Source organism: Mauremys mutica, chromosome 13 (assembly GCF_020497125.1).
Source record: "Mauremys mutica isolate MM-2020 ecotype Southern chromosome 13, ASM2049712v1, whole genome shotgun sequence".
Lineage (NCBI taxonomy): Eukaryota > Metazoa > Chordata > Testudines > Geoemydidae > Mauremys > Mauremys mutica.
The window spans coordinates 57,321,697-57,348,296 of NC_059084.1; the positions used below are offsets into that span (position 1 = coordinate 57,321,697).

General features: G+C 50.3%; 1 protein-coding gene and 2 gene segments (V, D, J or C); all 3 read left to right on the forward strand.

The window, feature by feature from the left end:
• The first annotated feature begins 6,553 nt into the window (after positions 1-6,553).
• LOC123348634 lies at positions 6,554-7,635 on the forward strand. The segment is given in 2 exon segments: positions 6,554-6,659; positions 6,750-7,635. Coding segments are annotated over 2 exon segments (375 nt in total).
• A 7,125-nt stretch (positions 7,636-14,760) lies between these two features.
• On the forward strand, positions 14,761-15,243 carry LOC123347823. The segment is given in 2 exon segments: positions 14,761-14,841; positions 14,929-15,243. Coding segments are annotated over 2 exon segments (396 nt in total).
• Positions 15,244-19,504: 4,261 nt separating this feature from the next.
• On the forward strand, positions 19,505-24,211 carry LOC123347824. The gene is made up of 5 exons (XM_044985014.1): positions 19,505-19,550; positions 19,644-19,942; positions 22,256-22,355; positions 23,286-23,405; positions 23,591-24,211. The coding sequence occupies exons 1-5, from the start codon at positions 19,505-19,507 to the stop codon at positions 23,929-23,931; spliced, it is 906 nt and encodes a 301-aa protein (XP_044840949.1). The 3' UTR covers positions 23,932-24,211.
• The last annotated feature ends 2,389 nt before the right edge of the window (positions 24,212-26,600 follow it).

Here is a 26,600-nt window from a genome sequence, read left to right on the forward strand (position 1 = left end):
CACAGTGACACAAACCTACAAAAATACAAAAACCCAGGCTGCGGAATCCCCCTTTCCCCGCTCGCCACACGAGGGCAGCAGATGCACAAACAGCTCCAGGCGAGGCACAGCAGTGAGACCTGGCATAGGGTCATGAGAACCTGCTAGCAGATGTTAACCCTTTCCTTCCCTTGCAGTGTCACCCATGGCGGCACCAGGCCCAGCTCAGCCTGTGGTGCAGGGATCACCGAGATCCTGGACCCAGCCCGCTCCGCTCCCCCTGGAACGGGACAGGGCTGGGGTTCTGAAGATGGCATTCCAGCATTCCTGACCTCAATGGGGGGAGCTAAGGAGCCAACCCACAATAGATTTCCCAAATTTAATACAGCGACCAGGGAGAGAAAAGTCCCCCAACCCTCAGACTTTATGTGCACCAATAACCCGGGGATTGCACTGAGGCCCAGCTGGGATGCATTGCCTCGAGGTTGGCTGGAATCGCTCAGGGAGAGGCTGTGACGCAGGTAGAAGCAGAGACCCATAGGTGAGAAGTGAGGGGGCACCAGGATCAGAAATTCCAAGGCTTCAGGCGTTTCCTGGTGTCTGCTGCTCCAGGCTTCTCATTTTCCTTGTGAGTTCATCTGACCTGGGGTGGTTCACCATCGCCCGGCCATACAATCAGGGAATATTTGACAGAGTAAACCGGTGACACCCAGGCTTTCAAAAACAATAAAGGGATCGTAGAGGGACACTTCTGGCTGGGGGGGGGGGAGCGGGGGAGCTGAGACCTCCCTGCTTTGTTTCTGGGAATCAGCCACCCGAATGGGACTACACCATGCCCCAAATGAAAGTAACTTCTCCCCTCCCCAAATCCCCCCATCATTTCCTCTCCCTCCCACCCGGGGCCCACCAGCCTAATGTCACAGTTCACTTTCTTCCCCCGTTTCTGATTCTGCCTCATTGTCCCTGTTCCAGTTTTTACAACAATGTCAGTAGTTTGAGGTGCAGGGAGGTGGATAATAAATGTCCCTTAACCCCAATAACCTTATATCTTCTTCTTTAGTACCCCGCCCTCCAGCGAGTCGGGGGCTGCCCTGCCCCATGCTCACCAATATAAATCTCGATTTTTAATAATTATCTCCCTTCAGCTCTGCCAGCATCCTCACCTAAAGAAAGACTCCCAGACACACAGTGTTCACCACACAAGGGAATTTTAACTCTCCAGCGGGTATCCCAGCCTAATGCAACTCTGTGACCCAACCCCCTGCCCAGTCACTGACCCGCTGTTCTCATGGGCAGTGGCTCCGGAGACCTGTTCCCCATGACCGTATAATTTGATGCCAATCAGACCCTAAATTCATAACAGGGAAATTGGGTTCACACCCAGCAGCTGCTTCTTTATACTCCACCAGCCTGGGGCTGGGCACTGCACAGACACACAGGAAGGGAGGATGTGACTCCTCTCTGAGCCCTGGAACAAGACATTCACATAATTAGGGGAAGGAGTTTGCGTGCATTATTGGGGGTGGGGTGAATATGCCAATAGGAGTGACAGTTTCCTGTTTAAATCTGTGCCTCTCTCTGCCCAGGCTGCTCCTGGAGACACAATCCGCAGCTCCTGGGTCTGTGCAGTTACCAGCCAGTCCCCTGAGTAGTTTCCCCTCTGAAAACTGGGAAAATGAGACTTTGGATCGCAATTGTTTTCACTGTAGCAGCTTTGGAAGGTATTTTGTTCTCCTGGTTAAATGGCAGAACTGACAGCCTCCTGGGAAGGGGCTGGACTGGATGGCTGAGATAAAGACTGATGCAGGGCCAGCTCTAGGCACCAGCAAAACAAGCAGGTGCTTGGAGCAGCACATTTGCAGGGGGCGTCATTCTGGCCATCCCCCCCCCCTTTTTTTAAACTCACTTCCTCCCCTCTCACTACCCTGCAGAAGCAGAGCCATGGGGCAGCTGGCAGGGATCCAGCAAGGGAGCTGAGAACCAACAGGGGGCCCTGGGAGCTGTAGTTCCTTGCCTATAGAGCCAGCCTTGGAGCAGGGAAAGAACTACATTTCCCAGCAATACCCTGGCAGCTGTCAACAAGAAAGGGAGGGAGAGGGAGGGAGGTAGCTGAGCCATGCTGCAGCTTGCTGTGAGTTGAAAGGGGTGGCACTGTGAACGGGGAACAACTGTGCCCAAGCAGTAGGTTTTGCCCCAGATATCCCCTTCAGCAGACTTCCCCAGACTGGATTAGGGATTCTGATGTGACCCCACCTTGCAGCCCCCAAGAAGGAATTTGGTGGACTAAATGGACAGTGCCCCTCTCTATCTGAAGCCTAGCAAGGGAGGTATGTGGATCCCACTAGAATTTAAAATGAAAAGTAAGGGAGGGGAGGCTCTACTGTACCTGGGCAGCTTTAGATACAGTACCAGGCACGTAGGAGGATTTCCACTTCTGAGCCATGGAAGCAGAAATTGACTTTTCCTTTCCAGATTTAGCTAATATTCAGAAAGGGAATCTAGCACCCAACTTCCAGATTTGAACACCTCAAAAGTCAGTAGTGCTCAAGCTCAATTTGGGAACCTGTTACTTCATTTCTCCCAAATCAAATATACTGACCTACTGTAACTTGTGGTAGAAAAAGTATAATACAATTGAGCAAGAAATGCTTCCAGTGGTTTTTAGGACTGGAATTGCTATTTTCAACAGCCATTGCCTTTTAAAAAAAAAGTTTTATTTGTTTAAAAGGAAGACAGTGATATTACATTGGCAAATTCCCCATAGAAACAAAGAGTGGAACAAAAGAATAATAAAGGCACCTCAACTTTTCCTCATTTATGGAGGACAGTCTTATAATATGCATCCAGATATCCTCCAATCACACAAGCTGAAAATTGTTCCACTTGACCGCAGCTCTGTAACCACATGGGAACCAATCCTGTCTGTGTTCTGTGAACATCCAAAATTCCTGCTGAATGACCCACCCTGGGAGCGAGTTACCAGTGACCCAGGGCTGGGACAGCAGGAGGGTGCAGGTTGGGGGGAGAGCCCAGGGCTGGGGTGACCGGGGTGGGGGGAGGGCACTGGTGAGGAAAAGGGGGAAGCCCAGCGCTGGGGTGGCATGGGGGTGTGGGTGGGAGACCCCAGGGATGGGGCAGCAGGGGAGTGCGGGGGAGAGCCCAGGACTGGTGTGGGGGGGCAGCCAACATCTTTCTTTTGCTTGGGGCAGCAAAAAACCTAGACCTGGCCCTGGACGGATGGATCAAGCCACTGGTACTCCCCGGCTGCTCAAGGGAGAGTCATCATCTCCAGGGATAAACCTGCTGTATCTGCAACTGACCAGCGTGAAACCCGAGGACACCGCCCAGGATCACTGTGCTACATATACCCTGAGATTAAACCTGTGGATGCTCGTACAAAAAACAGAGCTGCGGAACTTCCCGCGCCTGCCGCATGGGGGCAGCCATGATACAAGCAAAACTCTCCTGTCTTCGGCTCAAGAGGGGGAAGGGCCATCAGATCAGGACCGAAAACTCTGACATCGCGGATTAACTCTTTGATGGCCTGACTACGTCCCCCACCCCAGTGCATAGCAAAGCACTGCTCGTCTCGCACTGGAGTTAACGGGGGATCTCCAGGGAGCGAAGCAATTGGCCCCTTCTCCATATGGCTAAACCTGCGGGGGAACATTCCCCTCTGGTCACCGCACAGTTGAGTGGAGCCGGTCACTGCTGGGAAGGGGAATCAGTCCCAACTCTCTCCCAGCGCCGGAGCTGCGGAGCGGAGATTCACCCTATCTTATGAATATTCCTTCCTTTCTTTTATCAAAAACGAACAAATAATTTGACCCATTATGCAGCACAACTCTGCCAGGATCTGAGAATCCTCCATCACCAAGTAATGTGGACAGAAACAGGCCCTAAAATTGAGTCTATGGAATTGTGCTCTTCCAGGGGATCTATTAATTATTATTATTATTATACAAAATACACTCAGGATCCCACCGCACTGAGCAGGGCCCACCACACCCCTCCAGTAAGAGACAGTCTGACCCCCCTCTCCTAGAGTCTCAAGAGAAATAATAAATTGTCAGTCGTGAGGTGGGATCCCTTATCCATGAGGCGGGGTTGGGATTTTCAAAGGGGCCTCATGGATAAGGGATCCAACCTCACGATTGACAATCACAGTCCAGAATCTCTGCTGCTGTCCGAGAGCGGAGCTAAAGGTCCAGCCGGCAATGTAGGTCCAGCAATTTAATACAGTGACCATGGAGATAAAGGTCTCAACTGGCAGCCCTTAATTCCAGGGAAGTACCAAGTGTTGGTGTTGACGGCAGTGGGCTAGTCGGGGTCCGTTCAGGGCTTATTGGGATCGTGCCGAGAGAAGCAGCACCCAGGAGGGGAGGTGTCAGAGGGAATTAGGAGGAGAGAGCACAGAGCTGGTGGCCCTGTCTGGTGGCTGCTCGCATGGGGTCCTCATTCTCCTTTCGATACATCTGCTCTCGGGCTGATGCCCCCAGCCATGACAAGAACAGAACACTGTACACCCAGTGAAACTATGAAACCCGCGCTTTCAAAACCAATATCAGAACATCAGAAAGGGATGTCTGAGGAGGAGCGGGGCAATCAGTGAACTGACGGTTTCTCAACGTTTTTTGTTTCTGTTTTTTTGTGAACTGGACACCAACAAACACCTGTCAGATATTGGTTCTTGCCTGTCCCTGTAAATGTGGAGAGGTGAGAGCGCAGAAAGCCTGGCAGCGATTAAAGTCACTTCCCTGACTGCGAAGAGGAGAGTCGTGTCCGCTTCAGGGGTGTCAAGGCTGGGCCTGTAGACTGAGCAAAGGCCACTTAGCTGCTGGGACAACACCAAAGGGTGAGAGTCTGTTAAACCCTTGCTGAGTTCAAATCTTTCCCAATCCTTTTATTCCCCAGCACTAGGCCCCCAGACCAAGGAGTGAGATCATAAGAAGGGCCAGCCTGGGTCAGACCAATTGTCCTCTAGCCCACTGTCCTGTTTTCCCACACTGACCAGTGCCAGGTGCCCCAGAGGGAATGAACAGAACAGGACAATCATTCAATGATTCACTGGAAGGAGTTTTATCTGCCATAAGGAGGGGCGTATGCAAATAAAAGTGAGAGTTTCCAGTTTAAATCTCTGCCCAGGCTGCACCCAGAGAGAATCCGCAGCCCCCTGTGTCTGTGCAGTTGCCAACTGATCCACCAGAGACCTTCCCCCTCCCACACCAGGAAAATGAGTCTTGGGCTCCATCTAGTTTTCATTGCAGCAGCTTTGGGAGGTATTTTCTCCCCTTGTATGGGTAGGGGAGTCAGCGGGATGGATTGTTGGCAATTCACACTGACATGATTTTAACATGCGTTTATTCCAGGTGTCCGGTCACAAGTCCAGCTGCTGGAGTCCGGCGGGGATGTGAAAAAGCCCGGAGACTCCCTCAGACTGACCTGTACCACCTCAGGGTTCAACATAGACAGCGCCTGGATGCACTGGCTCCGCCAGGCTCCCGGGCAGGGGCTGCAGTGGGTATCAGCAATTAAGGGAGCAACTACACATTACGGAAATCCCGTGAAAGGGTGATTCACCACCTCTACAGACAGCTCCAAGAAGCTGATCTACCTGCAACTGACCGGCCTGAAGCCCGAGGATACCGCCCGGTATTACTGTGCGAGAGACACAGTGAGGCGAAGCCGGGCTGAGCTCAGACTAAAACCTCCCGTTGCTGTCAGCAGGGGAAGTCCCAGCTGGTTTGTGACACTGACAGTCCGGGCGCTGGGCTCTCACAGGAGACAAGTTCCGGAGTGTGTTCCGCTTGAAATGATTAAACTTTACTCAGCTTTTTAGCCAAATCTAGTGCCACACACAGCAGACATCCCGAGGCCGGCACCTTGTGACTGGGATTGGGGAGTAACACGCTGGGCCCCATAAACCCTTATATGCTTCAGAATACATTCTATAAAAACCTGGCTGACTGGGCAACAAAACAGCAGATGAAATTTAATGTTGATAAATGCAAAGTAATGCACATTGGAAAACATAATCTCAACTGTACATATACAATGATGGGGTCTAGATTAGCTGTTACCACTCAAGAAAGAGATCTTGGCGTCATTGTGGATAGTTCTCTGAAAACATCCACTGAATGTGCAGTGGCGGTCAAAACAATGAACAGAATGCTGGAAATCATTAGGGTGCAGCCTGGGCAGAGGGAGGCACAGATTTAAACAGAAAACTCTCACCCTTATTTGCATATTCCGCTGCTTATAGGAGAGACACAAACCCTTTGCCTGAATGATCAGAGTTATTTGGCCCAGCGAGTGCGGGGCCAAACACTGGTTCACCCAGGGGCGGCTCCAGGCCCCAGCACGCCAAGCGCGTGCTTGGGGGCATGCCGCCGGGGACGCTCTGCCGGTCGCCGGGAGGGCCGCAGGCAGGCTGCCTTCGGAGGCATGTCTGCAGAGGGTCTGCTGGTCCTGCGGCTCCGGTGACCAGCAGAGCGCCCCTCGCGGCATGCCGCCGTGCTTGGGGCGTGAAATGTCTAGAGCCGCCCCTGGCACCTGGAGACACAATCCGCAGCCCCCTGAGTCTGTGCAGTGACCAGCCAGTCCCTGAGAACTTTCACCTCCAGCACCCGGGAAAATGAGGCTTTGGCTCCACTTAGTTTTCATTTTTGCAGCTTTGGAAGGTATTTTTGTCTCCCGAGTAATTTGCACAGTCAGGTGAATGTGATACTATTGCTCTTTCTGTGTGATTTCTATTGTGTCTTTCTTCCTAGGTGCCCGGTCCCAGGGGTTGGTGGAGTCCGGAGGGGATGTGAAAAAGCCCGGAGACTCTCTCCGCCTCTCCTGCAAAGCCTCCGGCTTCACCTTCAGCAGCTACAATATACACTGGGTCCGGCAGGCTCCCGGGCAGGGACTGGAGTGGGTGTCATTCATCGGCAACAGAGGGCGAAATATCTACTATTCTGATGCAGTGAAAGGCCGATTCACCATCTCCAGGGACAACTCCAACAACCTGCTGTATCTGCAACTGACTGGCCTGAAGCCCGAGGACACCGCCCGGTATCACTGTGTGGGGGAAGCACAGAGAGGGGAAGCCGGCTGAGCTAAGACAGAAACCTCTCCCTGCAATAATTAGTGAAGCGGGTTAGAGGCGCCCAAGATCTGTAAGTGAAAATGAGATCAGTTATGGGAAGAGGTCTAGCAACAACAACTCCTTTTTATTCTTATTATTCCTCCTGTTTTGATTTTACTGAAGATCAAAGAGTTTACACAAATTCCCACAAAGGAGAAAAAAATTATTTGGGGTCCTTCCTCTTTCTTTCCTCTGCCAGGGGCAAATTCTGAGCCCACTCACAGTGTCCTGGACAGTCACTGATGCAGAGACATAAAGGCCAGAATGGAGCAGGATGAGAAACTAGTCTGAGCTCCTGCATAACACAGGCCATGGAGCCTCAACCTGGTTCATTCCGGTTCCCTCTAGGACCCTCTTCACTTCACCGTGCTGGGATTCTGCTCAGTGTCACCCTGTCAGTGACACATTCCAGCAGAAAGACACTGATCTCTAAGCTTTTGGCACTAGAATGCACAATTTGTTTGTTTTCTTGCTTTGTTTTTTGTTTCTTTGTCTGTTTATTTGAATAATGTTTCCACCAATGCAGGCTTCTCTGGCACAAGGAGCATTTTCCTAGGAGAAAAAAAATCCTTGGTTAAATGAATAAAGAAATAACCCCCCAAATATTTATTTTCTGTTTTTAATAATAATACAAAATGGGGGGATCCATGAGAGACAGAGAGAGGGGGTGCGGTGCAGGGTCCCTGAAGGACATAAATCCACACCATGTAGAGGTCAAGCATAGGAGTTTATTACACACAGCGCTGGCGGAGTGTCACCTGGCTTATTAGGCTCAGAGACACTGTCAATCAATTGATTACAATAGAATATATAGATTTTCCGTGGGCGGGGGAAAGTGACGGGGTAGGCAGTTCCACACCCCGGGATAGGTTTTGCAGCAAGACAAGATAGCACATTAGCCAATGGTTAAAAGGTTACATAATGTCTTCGCCCATGGTCTCAAGTTAGCAAGTTAACATTTAATTAATACTTTGATAAAATATTATTAGTATAAATATATATATATTGAATTCTTATTTGGAGTCCATAGGAATGGAGCAACTCCTTTGATTGTCCAAAAGGTACATTCCTAGGGGTTAAAGCAAAGGAACAGTGAAAGTATATGGCAATAAAGATTGTCCCCTTTATGTCTTAAGGCAGTCATTGGTCCCTGGGAAGGGAGCTGGAAGGATGCCATATCTTATACTGACATGTGCCAACTTTTCATAAACTCAAGGTTGGATCTGTGGAAAGAACGTTCCCTACAGAAGAGACTGACACAATAGGAACAGGGATCCTTTGTTCAATCTGAAACATTAGATGAAACATAATTATTTAGTTATTGCTTCAACATCTGTCATTTCTACTGACCAAGCATATCTTAGCGAAGGTGGTTATCTGTTTACCCCAGCTTTCTCTTAGCTAATCACTATTTGCTAGGCCTCTGGTCTCCTGACCAAACTCTGGACTTTGAGTCTGGAAAAGAGCTGGTACAATTCATGTACCAGGTTGTTATATAAAGTGCATATGGATTTTAACCCTTCAGTCCCCTTCTCCCGTCCAGCAAGGGAGGCAGCAAAGAAAAAACAGCACAGCACAGCCTTGGAGACACGCCTGAAAAAGGGCATTGAGGGTTGTAAAACATCATTTTTTAACTCTGTACCTACACAAACTACTCATTTGCACATAGAAAACCTGCAGGTGCCCTTTGACTCCACCTCGCTAGTAATGTCTCAGGGTTAAACTCAGGCTCCTGGGAAGCGTCTGGAGCGGGGTCTCCAGGGTGAAGTACACAGGAAAGAGTTCACACTACACTGATTCAGCGAAGGGGAGCTTCATTGTCTCCCGAGACAATCCCAGGGGCCGGCTGGATTTACAAACGAGCAGCTGGAGACCCGAGGACACAGCCCGGTATCACTGTGTGAGAGACTGGACCAGTCACAAAGCCCATCACCAAAATACTGTGTTTGGCTCTTAAAATGGCTAAATTTAAGAAAATATAGGAATTAACCCCAATAGTCAACGTTATGTCAAAGGCACCGGTTTATGCTCAGAACTGAGTAGATGAAATAGTTAGAATTTGACTAAACGTCCGGAGCACTGCATAAAATCCTTTCATGTTCTATATTCCCTAACTTCTTGCAGGAATCATTGGTCTGACACTACCATGGCAGGAAATATAAACAGTGATGAAGCACGTAAAGTTGAGTTACAAATGCCCTTGAGGAATATTGTCATTGCTGAATCTAATCTAATTTAATCTATCTATCTATCTCCATAAACCCCCTCTATCTATCTATCTATCTATCTATCTATCTATCTATCTATCTATCTATCTATCTATCTATCCCCATAAACCCCCTCTATCTATCTTATCTATCTAGAAAGAAGAAGACTCCAGGGGAGATGTGACAGAGGTCTATATACTAATGAATGGTGCTGGAAAAAGTGAAGAGGGAACTAGTTATTTACTCTTTCCCCCACATACAAAAACCAGGGGTCACGCGGTGCAATTAACAGCCAGCGGAGTTAATACAAGATCCTGTTCCAAGTGTCATGGATCATTTCAACGCAGCTGGTCAATGCTAGGAAGGAAGGGAAAGGGGAGGGGCTTCCGTCCCAAATCCCACCCAGTGGGAGGTTAAATCTTCCGTGTCCAGTGGATCCCTGGGACACGACTCCTCCGCAGAGCTGACCCCACTGGCCGGACGTTGTATGGCTCCTCTCCTCACGGGACAGGGCTCCAGAGACGAGTCCCCTCCCCACATATCGCTGTACAATACCCAGGCCCTCAGGTCCTGGTGAGGAAATACAATCACTGCAGGGAGCTGTTCATTCCTCCAAGGGGTCCGAAAGTGTCAGGAGGACCCCAGCACCCTGTGCCCGGCGCTTCACAGATACACAGAACGGGACAGTCTCACTCATGCACCTGGAGCCCTAGTGTGAATCAATCAAATCACTGGCAACAAGAGTGTGTGTATCTTATAGGGGACATGCAAATGAGGAAGACGGTTTCTTTTTTAAATCTGTGCCTCTCTCTGCCCAGGCTGCACCCGGAGACACAATCCGAAGCCCCTGGGTCTGTGCAATTACCAGCCAGTCCCCTGAGAACTTTCCCTTTCAACACCAGGAAAAATGAGATTTGTGCTCCTTTTAATTTTCTCTGTAGAGGCTTTAGAAGGTATTTTCTACCTCTGAATAACTGGCGGAGTTAGATGAATATTAAATTATCGCTGTTTTTATACCAATATTTACAACCTGACTTTACTTGCAGGTGTCCTGTCCCAGGCGCTGGTGGAGTCCGGAGGGGATGTGAAACAGCCCGGAGACTCCCTCCGCCTCTCCTGCAAAGCCTCCGGCTTCACCTTCAGCAGCTACGGCATGATCTGGGTCCGGCAGGCTCCTGGGAATTGGCTGCTTATATTATCCCTAGCGGGGATAGTACGCAGTTCGTTGATTCAGTGAAAGGCCGATTCACCATCTCCAGGGATAATCCCAAGAGTGAGCTGTATCTGCAAATGTCCGGCGTAAAAGCCGAGGACACCGCCCGCTATTACTGTGCGGGACACACCGTGAGGGGAATCCTGGTAGGGCTAATCCAAAAATCCAAACTGCAGAATTGTCCTTCTTAGAACAGGATCAACAGGCAGAGTGCAAACAAATCTGTCAGTTGGTTTCAGATCTCTGCACCCATATTCGATGTGTCCATAAAAAACTGCAATAACTTGACCACTCACATGGTTAAATGTGGCACTGATCGGACACCGAAGTAATGCAGGCTGCACAAGAAGAATATTTGGGGACTCATTTGTTCAAGGTATAATAACTAGCACTTGGGTTTCCGGAGGTGCCTAAAAGTGATGACTGCCAAGATGTTTCTGTGGGTTGTTGGGGGATGGATAGAAATACTCTCAAATTTCTCTGAAAAACAACAACATGCCCCTATAGACCGAACACATCAGGCACAAACACCTCTAGCCTCAACAGAAAACCAGATTTTCACATGATGCTGCCCTGCTCACCAGCCCGATATTCTTCCTTCTAAGGGTCTGGTCCACAGTCCCCTAAAGCCCGTGGTGGAGCTTTCCATTCCCTTCAGCCCTTACACCTGGAGCGATGGGAGGGGATTCAAGGGAGCTCTTTGTGCAGCAGTGTGGTCAGGATGGCCCCGCACTCACTGGGCGCTGCCCAGACACAGAGTTAGCACCCGTCCGACTCCCTCCCTTAGAGCCACCGGCCAAATAACTCCGAGCATGCAGGGAGTGGGTTTGTGTGCCTTATAAGGAGGGGGATATACAAATCGGGATGAGAGTTTTGTGTTTAAATCTGTCCGTCCCTCTGCCCAGGCTGCACCCGGAGACACAATCCGCAGCCCCTGGGTCTGTGCAGTTACCAGTCAGTCTCCTAAGAACTTTCCCCTCCAACACTCGGAAAAATGAGGATTTGGCTCCATTTCGTTTTCATTCTAGCAGCTCTGGGAGGCAGGTTAGTCCCTGAATGCCCTGCAGACTATTGAGTTATTGACTGTAATACCCATGTGTTTGTAACCTGTCTTTATTTCCAGGCGCCCGGTCCCAAGTCCAGCTGGTGGAGTCCGGAGGGGATGTAAAAAAGCCCGGAGACTCTCTCCCCCTCTCCTGCAAAGCCTCCGGGTTCACCTTCGGTGACTACTACATGAGCTGGGTCCGGCAGGCTCCTGGCAAGGGCCTGGACTGGGTCGCAAGAATAAGCTACTGGGCCGGCAGCACTGTGCATTACGCCAACGCGGTCAAAGGCCGATTCACCATCTCCAGAGACAACCCCAACAACCTGCTGTATCTGTAAATGACCGGCCTGACGCCCGAGGACACCGCCCGGTATCACTGTGCTAGACACACAGTGAGGCGAAGCCGGGCTGAGCTCAGACAAAAACCTCCCGTTGCGGTCAGCAGGGAAAGTCCCAGCTGGTGAGACCCTGACACTCCCGGGACTGGAAACTGAAAAGAGGAAACAGCGAGTTCATGTCAAGGTGCCCTGCTCTGGCCAAATCTAGCTTCACCCAAGGCACAGGTCCAGGGGCCGGTCCCCTCGAGTGAAAAGGGCTGGACCTGCACCTTTTCCTCTGATTTTTAATCAATTCTATGTGCAAATCAAGACTCCCATTCTACACAGTCTTAAAAGCACGCGGCGGGGGGCGGGGGGGGGGGAGCCAGTAAACAAAGCCAGTAACACTGACAGCCAGAACCAGGCACGGGGCTACCCCCAGTGATGCTATCGACCATTGGATATTTGTTCTATGTGCGCAAAGGTGTTAAACAACTTATATTATTAATCGACTCCCTGCCCTGCGCACTGTCTCATGTCTATGGGCCTCATCAACAACGCCCATCCATCCGGTGTGAGAACCTAGGGCCATGTCACACAGCGGATCTCTCATCCACCCAACTCCCTCTCTCAGTGTAATCCCATTAACCTACCTGTATTTAAACAGGAACCCTTCACCCCGCCCCCCAGGTGAGGGATTTCCATGCAAATTTCACCCAGGGAGGTTGGGAGTTGAACGGGGCTGTCAGCAGGTGCCCTAGGTCGATGGGCTCACTCTATCCAGGCCACAAATGGGCAGCTCCTCGGTACTGGCTGTTCACATTTTACCAGATGATGTTGCTGGGGAAATCCCATAGATCAGACTTGCCCAAGGAAAGGGCTAAATTCAGGATTTATCAGTCAGAAATGTGTGACCTGAATGGTCTATGCAAGCGAATGTTTTCATAGCTAATGTGATTATAAAGACCTGAATGGATCTCTCTCTCCATTCACACTCACATTCTCCCCGTGATCAACGCTTACCCCAGGGTTTCTCAAACAGGGGTTGCGCTTGTGTAGGGAAAGCCCCTGGCAGGCCAGGCCTGTGTGTTTACCTGCCCCTCCCGCAGGTCCCGCCGATCGCTGCTCCGGGCCAATGGGAGCTGCAGGAAGCGGGGGTCAGTAAGTGCCTTGGCCTGCGCTGCTTCCAACAGCTCCCATTGGTCTGGAGCAGCGATCCGCAGCCAGTGGGAGCCGCCATCGGCCAGACCTGCGGGCGGGGCAGGTAAACACACCGCCCTGGCCCGCCAGGGGCTTTCCCTACTCAAGCGGAGACCCCTGTTTGAGAAACCCTGACTTACCCGGTTTCACAATACGGCGTCTGCTAGCTTCAGGAAGATAAATGCATTTCGGGGCTGATCCAATTCCCATTGCAATCGATTGTGAAGAGTTTCTCGACTTTACTGAGCTTTGGACAAGGCCGAAAGGAGGACAATCGTTCTGGGGTCAGAGCCTCACAGGTGTTAATTCTGGAAGCTCCGTGGATCCCAAGGCTGCTACCCTGACTGACTGACGATAGCTGGTGTTCTGGCCCATTCATTCAAACAGATTAAAACGTTGGTACCAGAAGGGACCTAGCAATGCAATGAGATGCGGGCCAGGCACTCACCCAATTGAACCTGCAAGCCTGATTTAAATGGGTGTTCTAGCTACATCTCTACGGCTTTGTTCAGTACCCACCAACCATCCGGCAGCACTAAGGAGGGGAATAAGGGAGAATCCTTTCAGTTATCGATAACCAATAATCAGTTATTGCAGGGAGCAGATGCCCAGAGTGTGTTTCAGCGGAGCAGGGAGGGTCAGCTGGCTCCGCCCTCGCCCTGTGGATGCCCCCAGTGATTCTCTGATCAGACACGCTCCACTTTAAGGCTCCCTCCATCTCCCAGCGAAGTCACTGGAGAAGCTGAGCCCTCAGCGAAGAGCAGTGGGAATGCGGAGCCCGGAGTGCGGATTATGGGCCAGAGGGTTCTGCCCAATAAACTAGAATTGACCTTCCCCGGCAGCCCATTGGTGATCCTGGGTGTGAAATTCACCCCTTTGTAAAGGGGCATCACAGGGGCCTGTCAGCTACTGAGCACCAGGGGCGACTTTTCTCCTGTCCCCGCAGCACTGACCCTTCTCCTCAGACTGAGGAGTTTGACTCCAACCCCCTTCCCAACAATACAGCCCCCAACAGAAATTTTCCTGAAGCATTTCTGTACAGTTTGTCTCCATCTTAATTTTCCAGATTCTCATGAACAAGGAATGGTTCAGTAATGAAACTGGCTCCTAGTTTATAATATTGACACCAACATAAAAAGGGGAGAGGATAGATAGATGGATGGGGATAGATAGATACGGTGGGTGAGGATAGATAGATAGATAGATAGATAGATAGATAGATAGATAGATAGATAGATAGATAGATAGATAGATGGGGCGTATGGGGATAGATAGATAGATAGATAGATAGATAGATAGATAGATAGATAGATAGATAGATAGATAGATAGATGTCTATGGTGATCAATAGAGCGGAAGATAGGCGGACAGACTGTCTCCATCCAGTTCTTTCATGGTTGCAAATCTCCGGCAGGCAGAAGAAAGAGCAGAAGGGAACATTCCGTGTCACAGCTGGACTCTGGACTCCACCTGCCAGGAGACTTAACAACGCGACGCTGCGTCACACACCTTCTGGGTCCCCCCGTTATATTGTCCCCACCCCCCGGCCCATGCAAATGAGCTCCCCGGTGCCCTGTTCATAGCCCAGTCCCGGCCGCTCACCCCGCTCAGAGCCAGCGCCGGGCTTCAGCTTCCCATCCCGCCTGGGGACCGAGCCGCCAGCCGCAGACATGACCCCCAGCCTGGCCATCGCCTTCCTCCTGCTGCTCCTCGCGGGTATGGCCGGGACCTGCGCTGCCGCTGGGCGCCCGGTACCGCGTGTTCCCTAATAACTGCGCCTCCGGGAATCACTGCAGTATTTCCCCTTTATTTCCCCCTCTTCATGTGTCTATTCCCAGGTCAGCCTGGTGGAGTCCGGAGGGGGAGTCAAGAAACCTGGAGAGACCCTCAGACTGACCTGCACCGTGTCCGGATTCTCTCTCACTAGCTATGCGGTGCACTGGGCCCGCCAGCCAGCGGGAAAAGGGTTGGAATCGATGGGAGGTATCTGGGCTGATGGAAGCACTAATTATAACAATGCTCTCAAAAGTCGACTCGCCATCACCAGAGACACCTCCAAAGGCCAAGTGTCCCTCCAACTGACCGGCCTGCAGCCCGGAGACACCTCCGTGTCTTACTGTGCCAAATACTCACTGTGTGGAAAATCCTATTAAAGCCTGCACTAAAACTAACCTTGCGGGGAACCAGTCTGGGTTTATGAGCCCCAGGGAGGAGCAGCTGCCAACACTGCTTCTGCCTTGCGTTACAAGCACTCCAGAATCTAATTCCTTAGCACTGAAAGGCAACCATTGCATCAGAGCTCCCAAGGCTGGGAGTGGAACCCAGGAGTCCTGGCTGCTGCATTTTGTCTATGGTGTCCCTAAGAAATGAAGGGAAAGACCCCAGGAATAAGAACATGAGAACAACCATACTGGGTCAGACCAAAGGTCCATCTAGCCCAGTATCCTGTCTCCGACAGTGGCCAATACCAGGTACTTCTGAAGGAATGAACAGAACCGGTGATCATCAAGTGATCCATCCTCTGTCGCCCATTCCAAGCTTCTGGCAAACAGAGGCTAGAGACACCATCCCAGCCCATCCTGGCTAATAGCCATTGATGGACCTAACCTGGGACCCTAAGAATTGCCAGCCCCAAAACTCTCCCAAGGGCCCACCTACCTCAACCTTCTGTCTCCCAGAGGGGTCGGCACCCACTATTTTATAGGAAGCAGCCCAAAATTTGGCAATTATTAACTCACCTGCTCAAAAGCGGAAGATTTCTCATAATCTGCCCTCCTTCCGAGATTCATCTCACTCTGAAAGGAAGGGAGTTTATCTCCTTCCCAGAATTGCTCAGTGCTCCAGCTTGAAGCTCTAACTCTTCCCTGTTTGAACCAGAACAATATCTCTGTGCACTAGTAGGGTCTACATGGGGCATTTTAACCACAATGGGCTGCTGCACTCTACAGGTTACAGCCCTCTGCTGGACACTGCCACACCATGGAGACAAGACCTGGTCCTGCAAAGTCCATACTCACAGGCAGAAATATAGGTGCACAGGGATGTTTTACAGCAAAAACTGAGGTGCAAAGTGATCTCAGGTGTCTACAGAATTCGGGGACAGCTCTGGTGGGGTTTCAATCTCATTTTAGGCCTGATTGTGGGATTGAAGTTTCTAATGTGGTCATTAAGTTCCTAAATCCATTTGTGAATCTATCCCTTGATATTTAGGGAGCTTAGGGAGGAGAAGATGTTGGATTTCCCGTTAAAAAACTGATGTCCTAAATATCTTACAGAGCCTCCTACTGCTTCATATTGAGACCTGTCTGGTTATGTCTCTCTGCAATGAAATGAATTAATGAGACCTGAAATTCAAAGATGCCTAAGTTCTCCACTTGTGAGGTAACTCTCTTCATGTATAACAATGCCTGCATCTGTAATTTTCACTCCATACATCTGAAGTAGTGGGTTTTTATGCACAAAAGCTTATGCCCAAATAAATCTGTTAGTCTTTAAGGTGCCACCAGACTCCTCACTGTTTTTTAGGGGAGTGAGGTTCTACTTTGCAGCTCCTTTCCACCACAGCAAGAAGGACTCTCACTGCAGGACCTCTTCTACTTAAACACCCACTCCAAGCAACCAAATAAACAAACAAACAAACAAAAATCTGGAACAAACAAATCAACCAACAGAAGAGAACAAACAAAACATACCCCAAGTGCAAATTTCACCTCCAAAGGGAACATAAACTAGTGACTTCAAGAATTCACCTAGTGTCAGTTTAAGGAAGTTCACAGTGAATTGCACCCTTTCGGGGTACAAGTCTTCCTCAGGTGCCCAACTCAGGTGGACTCACTGAAGGGAGCCCATGGCGTGAAGCAGTGGGGCTGAACGCTCTAAGTTTTGGTCCCAAGAGGTGGTGAATCCCTGTGGCTTACCCTAGTGAGAGTGTGACCCCACTGGGGCTGACACACTGAAGGGGTCCTCCCAGTGACTGTTCCAGAGCTGTTCGAGAGCATGAGACCTATGGATTCGTGCCCCTTTTGCCAATCCTATACTATGTGAAGATTTATTAAATAAGAATAGAAACAAGAGAGTTATTTACACCCTCCCATTCATATTGCCAGTCCCATCCATAGGAGTTCATAGTCATATACCAGTTCCTATTTCCCTTTGCAGTCCTATTCATACTCCACTTCATATCCCCATTCAGATTCAGGTTCACATTAATACCCCCTGGATACTTGCGTTTCGATTCCCCTTCCCATTCATATTTATGTTTGGATCCATACCCACTTTGGCCTTCCTCTTCCCACCACGGAGCATGAAACTCGCAGACGTGTTTCCTTTGGATTGTGGTGGGAATGTGGATCTGGGCATCAGATCCTCAAAGGCTTTGACGCCACTCAGGAGGTGCATAGACGCTTGTGCTGCCCCCTCTACAAAAGGGTGGATTTTTATCCAGAGGATGATCAATGGGCTGAGGGGGGAGATCACTCAGAGATCACTGACCCGGCCCTGCCTATCAAACAACCCTCACTCTGGGCTCCGCACGCCCCCTGACCTGCACTAAGGGCTCGGCTTCTCCACTACTGCACTGGGAGATGGGGGGAGCCTTAACCTGGAGAAAGCAACGAAGAGTCTTGAGGGCACCTTATAGACTAACAGATGTATTGGAGCATGAGCTTTCGTGGGTGAATATTCACTTCGTCAGACGCATGGGTATTCACCCACGAAAACTTATGCTCCAATACTTCTGTTATTAGTCTATAAGGTGACACAGGACTCTTTGTTGCTTTTTACAGATCCACACTAACAGGGCTCCCCCTCTGATACGTAACCTGGAGAGTGTCTGATCAGAGAGTCACTGGGGGCATCCACAGAGCAAGGGCTCTGTTCTTTTCTCCTGCCCCTCTGAAATCCACCCTGGGCATCTGCTCCCTGCGCTCCCCAGAGGGAGATGGAGTCAGCCTCTCTCCCATTACAGCTGTGTGCGGTGTCCATAAGGGGAGATACTTTGTGTCCGTTCTGGTGTGGAACCAGAGCGCCACCCCTAGGAAACCTCTTCCCCTTTTCTCTGAGCTCAGACCAGCTTCCCCTCACTGTCTCTCTCGCACAGTGATACCGGGCGAAGCCCTCAGGCTTCAGGCCGCTCATTTGTAATTGTGCCGTGTTAATGGAATTGTCTCTGGAGCTGGTGAATCGCCCTAAGAGTCTCCGGGCTTTTTCACATCCTCTCCGAACTCCACCAACTGCACTTGGGAAGGAAGCCACGATACAAATAACATAGAAAGAGGAATAGTATAAGAGTCACCTGACTGTGCAAATTACTCGGGACATAAATACCTCCCAAAGCTTCAAAAATGAAAGCTAAATGGAGCTAAAGTCTCATTTCACCTGGTTTTAGAGGGGAAAGTTCTCAGGGGAGTTAGCTGGCAACTGCAGAGATCCAGGGGGCTGCGGATTGTCTCTCCGGGTACAACCTGGGCAGAGAGAGGGACAGATTTAAACAGGACACCGTCTCCCTCATTTGCATATCCCGCTCCTTATAAAAGACAGACTCCTTCCATTAGCCATGTGAATTACTCAGTAGGGCTCCAACGGGAGTCGGCCTAGCTCTATGTTTCTGCAACTAACAACCTGCGGTGGGCTCCTGAATAAACATTTGCCTAAGGGAAGAATGAACAGCTGCCTGAAATTCATATAGATGATTCTAGCGTCTGGTCCAATGTCTGTTGTAGTCACTGCAAAGCCTCCCATTTTAGGTTTGGGATCAGGCTTTCAGGGAGGAGACTATTACACTAGAAAGCAGGGCAGACACAACTAACAATTTCTGTGTATCAGGGTCAGAGGTGTGTGAAAGCTGATGGAACTGGTCTGTGTCACCTGTGTGCTAATATTGCTAAATTAGGTATTAGAATGATAAGAATATGTTTAGGGTTTAGGATTTTTGAATACTGTGAGTTATTGCATGCATTAATATCACTTGTCACATATGTATGCCATAGAGTAAGGTCATATTTAAGTGGTTGTATTGTGAGCCTGTGTGAATCACCAGACTGGGGAGACATATTAATTAGAGTGTTACACTGAACCACAACAGAAAGTGTTACCTCCTTCCCAAGAGAGTTAATTCATCCCAGGGGTATGAAAGTGTCAGGAGGAGCCCAGCGCCCTGTGCCCGGCACTGCACAGACACACAGGACGGGACAGTCTCTTCCCGCACCCGGAACCCGAGAACGAGTCACTCAGATCGCTGGCAGCAGGAGTGTGTGTCTCTTATAAAGCGGTGATATGCAAATGAGGGAGACAGTTTCCTGTTTAAATCTGTGCCTCTCTCTGCCCAGGCTGCACCTGGAGACACAATCCGCAGCCCCTGGGTCTGTGCAGTTACCAGCCAGTCCCTGAGAACTTTCCCCTCCAGCACCCGGGAAAATGGGATTTTTGCTCCTCGTAATTTTCGCTCTAGCAGCTTTGGAAGGTATTTTCCTCCTCTGAATAACGGGCAGAGTGAGAAGAATATTGTGTTACCGCTGTTTTTATACCGATATTAATGGCCTGTCTTTATTCCCAGGTGTCCGGTCCCAGGTGCAGCTGGTGGAGTCCGGAGGGGATGTGAAAAAGCCCGGAGACTCTCTCCGCCTCTCCTGCAAAGCCTCCGGGTTCACCTTCAGCAGCTACTGGATGACCTGGGTCCGGCAGGCTCCTGGCAAGGGGCTAGAATGGGTCGCTCAAATATACCCCGGTGGGAGTAGTACATACTACCTTGATTCAGTGAAAGGCCGGTTCACCATCTCCAGGGATGATCCCAAGAGTGAGCTGTATCTGCAAATGAGCGGCCTGAAGCCCGAGGACACCGCCCGCTATTACTGTGCGGGAAACACACAGTGACACGAAACCGGTTTGTGATCGTACAAAAACCCGGGCTGCGAAATCGCCCTTCTCCCGGCAGCCGCGCGGGGGCAGCAGTGACACACACACCGCTCCGGGCTTGGACAGGAGACCCGGCACCCGGGTGAATGTAACACTAACCTCCCGGCAGTTTTAACCCTTCCGTTCCCGGGCAATGTGTCTCCCCTTCCTGCCCAGAGCCCCGCTGGGTCTGCGGTGCAGAGATCCCTCGCTTCATCTGTGAACCCCAATCCGGAGTGAGTCCTGTTCTGAGTCGCTCTCCCCTCGCAGACCTGGCACGTTGGCTCTCCCGGGGCCCGTCTCGATGTCACACTCGCAGGACAGCGTCTGTCAGTGTAACGGGGACAAGCGCGTTGGGGTTCGCATCAGACCCAACGGATGGAGCGAATCGCCCCTGGGGCCAAATTCTCCGCTGGTGTAAAGTCACCGCAGCTGCTTCCAGTAGACTCGAGTTACTCCGGATTTACACCAGGGAGGCTCTGGCCCTTTCAGCAAACTGGGACGTTTAGCGGATTAACGCAGCGGAAGGTGATTAGTTCATTATAACCCGTGTGGGGCCCCTCACCGTGGCGTCTCGGCCCTTCACACGCGGTTATCGCCTTTCTCCCCACAGCGCCGCCGGGAGGCCGGGAACTATCCCAGCCCCTGGGTCAGAGCGGGGAGACTGAGGCAGGGAGAGCTGGAGGCTGGATATGGAAATGGGCCATTCAGAGTCCGGGCGGGGCTGTGGGCAGAGATCACCCAGCGCCTGAACAAACCCCACTCCGCTGGGCCTGGGGCTGTGGCACCGCCGGGACTTTCCCAAGCGGCTCGTGGATTGTTTTCACCCCACGGACATTGGGCAATCACCGCCCGGACTGTCCGCGGGTGTCAGTGGGTGGAGCTGAGACATCCCGACCCACAGTAAAGTGCCACAATGTGACAGAGTCACCATGGAGATAACAGACCCCGCCCCTGGGACCGTGATGACATCACTCAGCCCAGCGCTGGTACTGAGGGCATTACGGACAGTCACGTGACTAAGGGCTGCCGCCGGGAACACGGTAGATCAGCGTTTCTCAAACAGGGGCCGCGGCTTGTGCAGGGAAAGCCCCTGGCGGCCGGGCGGTGTGTTTACCTGCTCCATTCGCTGGGCCAATGGGGGCTGCTGAGGCGGCGCGGGCTGAAGGACCTACTGTCCGCCGCTTTGCGGGTCCCATTGGCCCGGAGCAGCGATCGGCGGCTAGTGGGAGCCCCGATCAGCCGGATCTGCGGGCGGGGCAGGTAAACACACCGGCCTGGCCCTCCGGGGGCTTTCCCTGTACAAGCCGGACCTCTGTTTGAGAAACCCTGTATTAAGGGCATGTTGGTGCACATATCAGCAGGTAAACGTAGTGATTTCTATCTGGTTTAGTGATATGAGATAAATATTCTTTCAGGTCCTGTACAGCCATTGACACTACTGAGAATAAAGTACAAAGTTCAGTCAGGGACACTAAGAATTGTGCTTAAATTTAAAGTAGTGTCCTGAATAGAGATGGGTTTAAGCAAATTCTTACATGCTTTCATGAATCAAGGCCTAAGACATTGTACTAGGGTCTCCCTGAAATCATTTGCATCCTTGAAAATCATCCACTGCCATCTCCCTTAAGCGATTTGGAATATCTCAGCCCTGCACTGCGCTGGGATTTTACATAATAGTCTTTGTAACAGATTTCCCACACTTAAATATTGCGGAGCTGTGCATCTGAGCGCACTGTATCTTACCTGAGAAAGGACAGGCCCTCCACCAATTAGAGTGTGAGACTGGGATTTTCAAAGGCACCCAAAGTTGGGAAGTTTCCAGCTCCAATGGGATTTGAGTATTTACGTTAAGACCCTTTAAAAACTCCACCCTGTTGCATAAGCACAGTGGCAAGGTGGAGCTTTTAAGATCTATGCATTGTTAAATTTTATTATTTTATCCAGCATTTCCATAGAAACTTTAGTTTGACATTTTTCTCTGTATTATTGCCTATTTATAGTGGGTGTTGAAAATAATATGAACGGTAATACTAAGAGGAAGAAGAGTGATACAACACTTCTATGCAACTGAACTGTGATTCATACCATTAGCCCCACTCAAAGCAGTTCAAGTACTGTACTCTCAGTTACAGTGGCACAGGCCTACAAACCCCTGCAGGGTTATAACCCTAACCCACAGATAGATACTTTTAGGGTACCGACTGTCCATTTTTACTGTATGACCTAGCAGAATTCAGTTATTCGGCTTCTGGGCTAAAACATTCAAAGCAGGCTAGGCGGGGATCCACACCCAACCTTTCATTTTCAGGTGCCAATCTAATAATAATTCTATCTTGTAGTCCAGCATTGCAAGGCAGAATTTCAAACATAGGTGCTGGACCTTGGGGTGCTGGCTTGAAGGTGATTCCTTTATATACAGAGTTTACAGTCTGGTTTAGTGTTTCAGCACCCCCACTATAAAAATTGTTCCTGCGCTCCTGGTTTCAAATGCTTGCCTCTTCCTTCTCATAGAAGAAGAAAGGACATTTTCAGACATTAGTAATAACACCAACCCCTAGCATTTTATAAAAGTGATTTTCAGCAGGGGATGTCAGAGCTCTTCACAAAGGAAGGTTAGGTGAACCTAAAAGGTTATTCCAATTTTACGGAGAGAAATGACTTATCCAAGGCAACCCAGCAGACCAAGGAATGAATACCCAGTTTCCCATGGCCCAGTCTAGTGCTCTATGCACTAGGACACACAGTGGCCAGGACTCACAAACTAAGAAGAGACAGAATTCAGCAGCAGGTGAACACTCAATGGTGCATTTTGTCTATGAGAGGTCCTGCGGCTCTAGCCATTTCCCCGCCCCAAGGCACGCCGCGGGGGGTGGGGGGGACGCTCTGCCGCTCACCGGTCCTGCGGCTCCGGTGGACCTTCCGCAGGCGTGCCTGCGGATGCTCCACTGAACCCACGGGACCAGTGGACCCTGCGGGAGGTCCGCCGGAGCCGCCTGCTGCCCTCCCGGGGACCGGCAGAGCACCCCCCGCAGCATGCTGTCCCAAGCACGCGCTTGGCGTGCTGGGGCCTGGAGCCGCCCTTGCCGAGCATTCTTGTAGAGATCATTGAAGGAGTGATCCTACAAGAGAGACTCTAGCTCCTCCTCTCCAACCAAGTAGCTTTTTTCCTCTGACCTCGACTCCGGAAGGCCTCAGTTTAACGAGGGTTGTGGTTTCTGGTGTGGTGTTTTTTTCAAGAGGAGGTGATGCAAATTCAGTGTCTCGGGGTCCTGCATAAATCCTGTGTTCTCCTGGATGGCAGAGAATGAAAAGGGATCAGGCCAAGGTCTTGGTGTCTTTGCAGTTACCGTCAGAAACCCTTCCCACGTCAGCAACATGATATCGTGGCTGAATCTTCTCTTTATTCTAGCAGCCCTTGCAGGTAATTCTCCCCCCCGCCCGCCCCCAACTTTAGTGGGAGGCTCCGGGGACTGTTGGACGTTCTTTGCCCCAACCCAAAGCGCAGTGAAGTGAATGGGCATCTTCCCAACAACTTCTGTGAGCTTTGGCTGAGGTCTTGTATTAAGGTGAATCTAACAGAGCTTTTTCTTCTTCTTTTCCCCCCAGATGTCCGGTCCCAGGTTCTTCTGGTGGAGTCTGGAGGTGGAATTCAGAAGCCCGGAGACTCTCTCCGCCTCTCCTGCAAAGCCTCCGGGTTCACCTTCACCAACTACCATATGAGCTGGGTCCGTCAGGCGCCCGGGAAGGGCCTGGAGTGGGTCTCACGGATATACAACCCTGCTAATAGCCACAGAACATTTTACAGTGATGCCGTTAAAGGGCGATTCACCATCTCCAGAGACGACTCCAACAGCCTGGTGTATCTGCAAATGACCAGCCTGAAAGCGGAAGACACCGGCCGCTATTACTGTGCGAGAGACACAGCAATCAGAAATCAACTGCAGTGAATACAAAAACCTCCTCCTCGAATCCAAACATTTCTGCTCTTCAACCCGCTTCCTAAACATGAACTAAGAGGAAGAAATGCCAGAGACATTATTTAAAGAGTCTGTTTGCCAGAAGCTGGGAATGGGCGACAGGGGGTGGATCACTGGGTGACTCTCTGTACTGTTCATACCCTCTGGGGCACCTGGCATTGGCCATTGCAGGGAGACAGGACACTGGGCTAGATGGACCTTTGGTCTGACCCAGTCTGGCTGTTCTTATGTTCTTTAGAGTCGTGGTGGACCCGCCCTAGAATTTTTCACACCATAATTTTGTCACTCTCTGCAGATACCTGGAGAAGGCTGAATGGTGCTCCATGAGCGCATTGCCTCTGTTTGCTCTTTAATGCATAAGCATGTTAGGCCTGAATAAAGATGTAGCACAAAACCAGTTGTGCCAATCTGACTGAAGTCAAGCATCTAGAGGTTTCTGGGTAATCTCAGAGTGGAAAATACTGAGAAACAGCATTGTCTCACAAAGCCCTGGGAAAACAGTGAGATCAGTGAAGGGGCTGGGACCAGCTGTGTTATATTGAGAAACAAACTGTCTGAGGAACTGATAAGACATACAAGCATCTCACAGTTCTGACTTACTCCTTGGTTTAGTGTTCGGTGTGTTTTAACTCCCTCGCATTCCTAACCTTTGGCGCTTGTTGCGATATTAACAATTCAATATTGTAGAGACTAGGCATGCGTATATATTAAAAGGTGTCTAATTTCTAGTTGTTAGACAAAGGGGGTGGATTGTTCTAGTGAATGATCTATGACGTAATAAAACTGTCTATATAAGCTAATACTAAGCTGTAAAAAGGGGGCTGGTTCTCTTCGGATACGAGCTGTTCTTTTACTGACACGTGCACTTGTCAGTAAAAGAACAAGGTACAGCTCACGTAGAGGAACTCCGCCTCCGCCCCACGCAGCTGGTTAGAGAGGAACCATCCTGATTCTTAGCTGCTCTGCGGATTGTGTTCTCTCTCACACAGTGGGCTGGATGGCGGCCTGTCCTGAGGCGCACCCCTCCCTCCCCACTCCCCGTGCACCTCAGACACAATAAGACCAGGGGCAGTTTGATTACTAGAGTCGACTTCAGCTAACGTAAAGAATAGGAGGAGAAGCCCATGTAATCAGGTCACCAGTAACTCCAAAAAACCCACTAATGGTGAATGCTCCACAGCCAAATAAACATTCCGCAGCCTGCGCATTATTCACCCCACCATCCCTAGCAACACGTTCACCGTCCTTCCTGGCTCTAGAGGAATAAGGGGAGATTGTGAACGGGGCAAAAACAAGTTAGGTGCCCAAAGAGAATTCACTATCCGTGGGAGTTGGCTGTCTAACTGCCCTTCGTGCCTTTGAAAATTGGCTTCAGAAAACGTTCCAATTCAATGCTGTAAAATTAATCATCTTTCTCTTTGCCTGTCTTACCTCATCCTAAAATAAGCAATGTTTTCTTAAGTGCTTTTAAGTCTCTCACATTTTGGGTGCCCATCTGGAATTCTTAAATGGGACTTTTCTGTCAGAGAGGGAAACCCTCTCCTGTTGGAGAGTTCCCAAACTCTGAAAATGAAGCCCCTTCTAAGGCGTCTCAAAAAATCGAACACAATTTGACACTATTAGAATAGTTATTTTTGAAAGCTTGGCCTATGTGCAGAGGAGGGAAATTTGACAGTGGCCCCCGAGTTCTCTGTTAAGCACAGTGTTGACTCTCTGATTAAGTATCAGGCAGCGTGTTAAGGATAAAGTCACACAGCTTTTGCCAGACTCTCTGGAATTGTCACTGTCCTGTCTGAGCTCCGACCTCGGGATTTCAAGTTCATTAGGGGCTGGGTTTCTCAGCCCCTTACTAACAGCAGGATATGCAAATAAGGTTACTTAGCTCCCTGCTTAAACCCTGCCATTCCCCAGACCCCGCAGCTCTGGCATCGAGAAGCCAGAGACTTCTGGGTCCAGGGGGTGAAAGAGGAAATCCCCCGAGAACTCCCGACCCAGGCAGATAAATGAGATTTTGACTCCATCTCCTCCACAATCTCACCGCACTCAGAGATTTTCTCCCTCAGAATAGCGGAGACTCCTGAGATATCTTCTCAGTCAAGAATCTACTGATTCTTATCATGTGTTGATTTGCAGGTGCCCGGAGGCAGGTGGAGTCCGGAGAGGATGTGAAAAAGCCCGGAGACTCTCTCCCCTTCTCCTGCAAAGCCTCCGGGTTCACCTTCAGCAGGTCCTGGATAAGCTGGATCCTCGGAATGGGTCTGCTCCATAGACAGCTCTGGAAGCAGCACAGATAACGCCAAATCAGTAAAAGACCAATTTACCATCTCCAGGGACAACCACGGAGACCTGCTGTATTGACACATGAACACCACCCAGTATTACTGCGAGAGACTCGCTGGAGTAGAAGCTCAGACAAAAACTGAGTGGATGTCTCCCTTTGGGGCACCAAAGGTCTGTAAAATGTAAAGGGATTCAATCTGAGAACCTACACAAAAGTAGGTCATCTACTTCCGTTCCTTTAATAACGCCCCGTTCTCGCATCCATCGCTCTCACCAGGAAGTCGGATGTTTGACATAAGATACGTAATAATTTGAACAGAGCGCTCTCCTCCTTCCTGTCACCAGAGTGACAAGAACAC

Coding starts and splice junctions, on each gene's coding strand:
- LOC123347824 (XM_044985014.1), top strand. CDS start 19,505: ATGGGATTTTTGCTCCTCGTAATTTTCGCTCTAGCAGCTTTGGAAG. Junction 19,943..22,255: donor ACACCGCCCGCTATTACTGT/GCGGGAAACACA, acceptor CATTCAAAGCAG/GCTAGGCGGGGATCCACACC. Junction 23,406..23,590: donor TATTCTAGCAGCCCTTGCAG/GTAATTCTCCCC, acceptor TTTTCCCCCCAG/ATGTCCGGTCCCAGGTTCTT.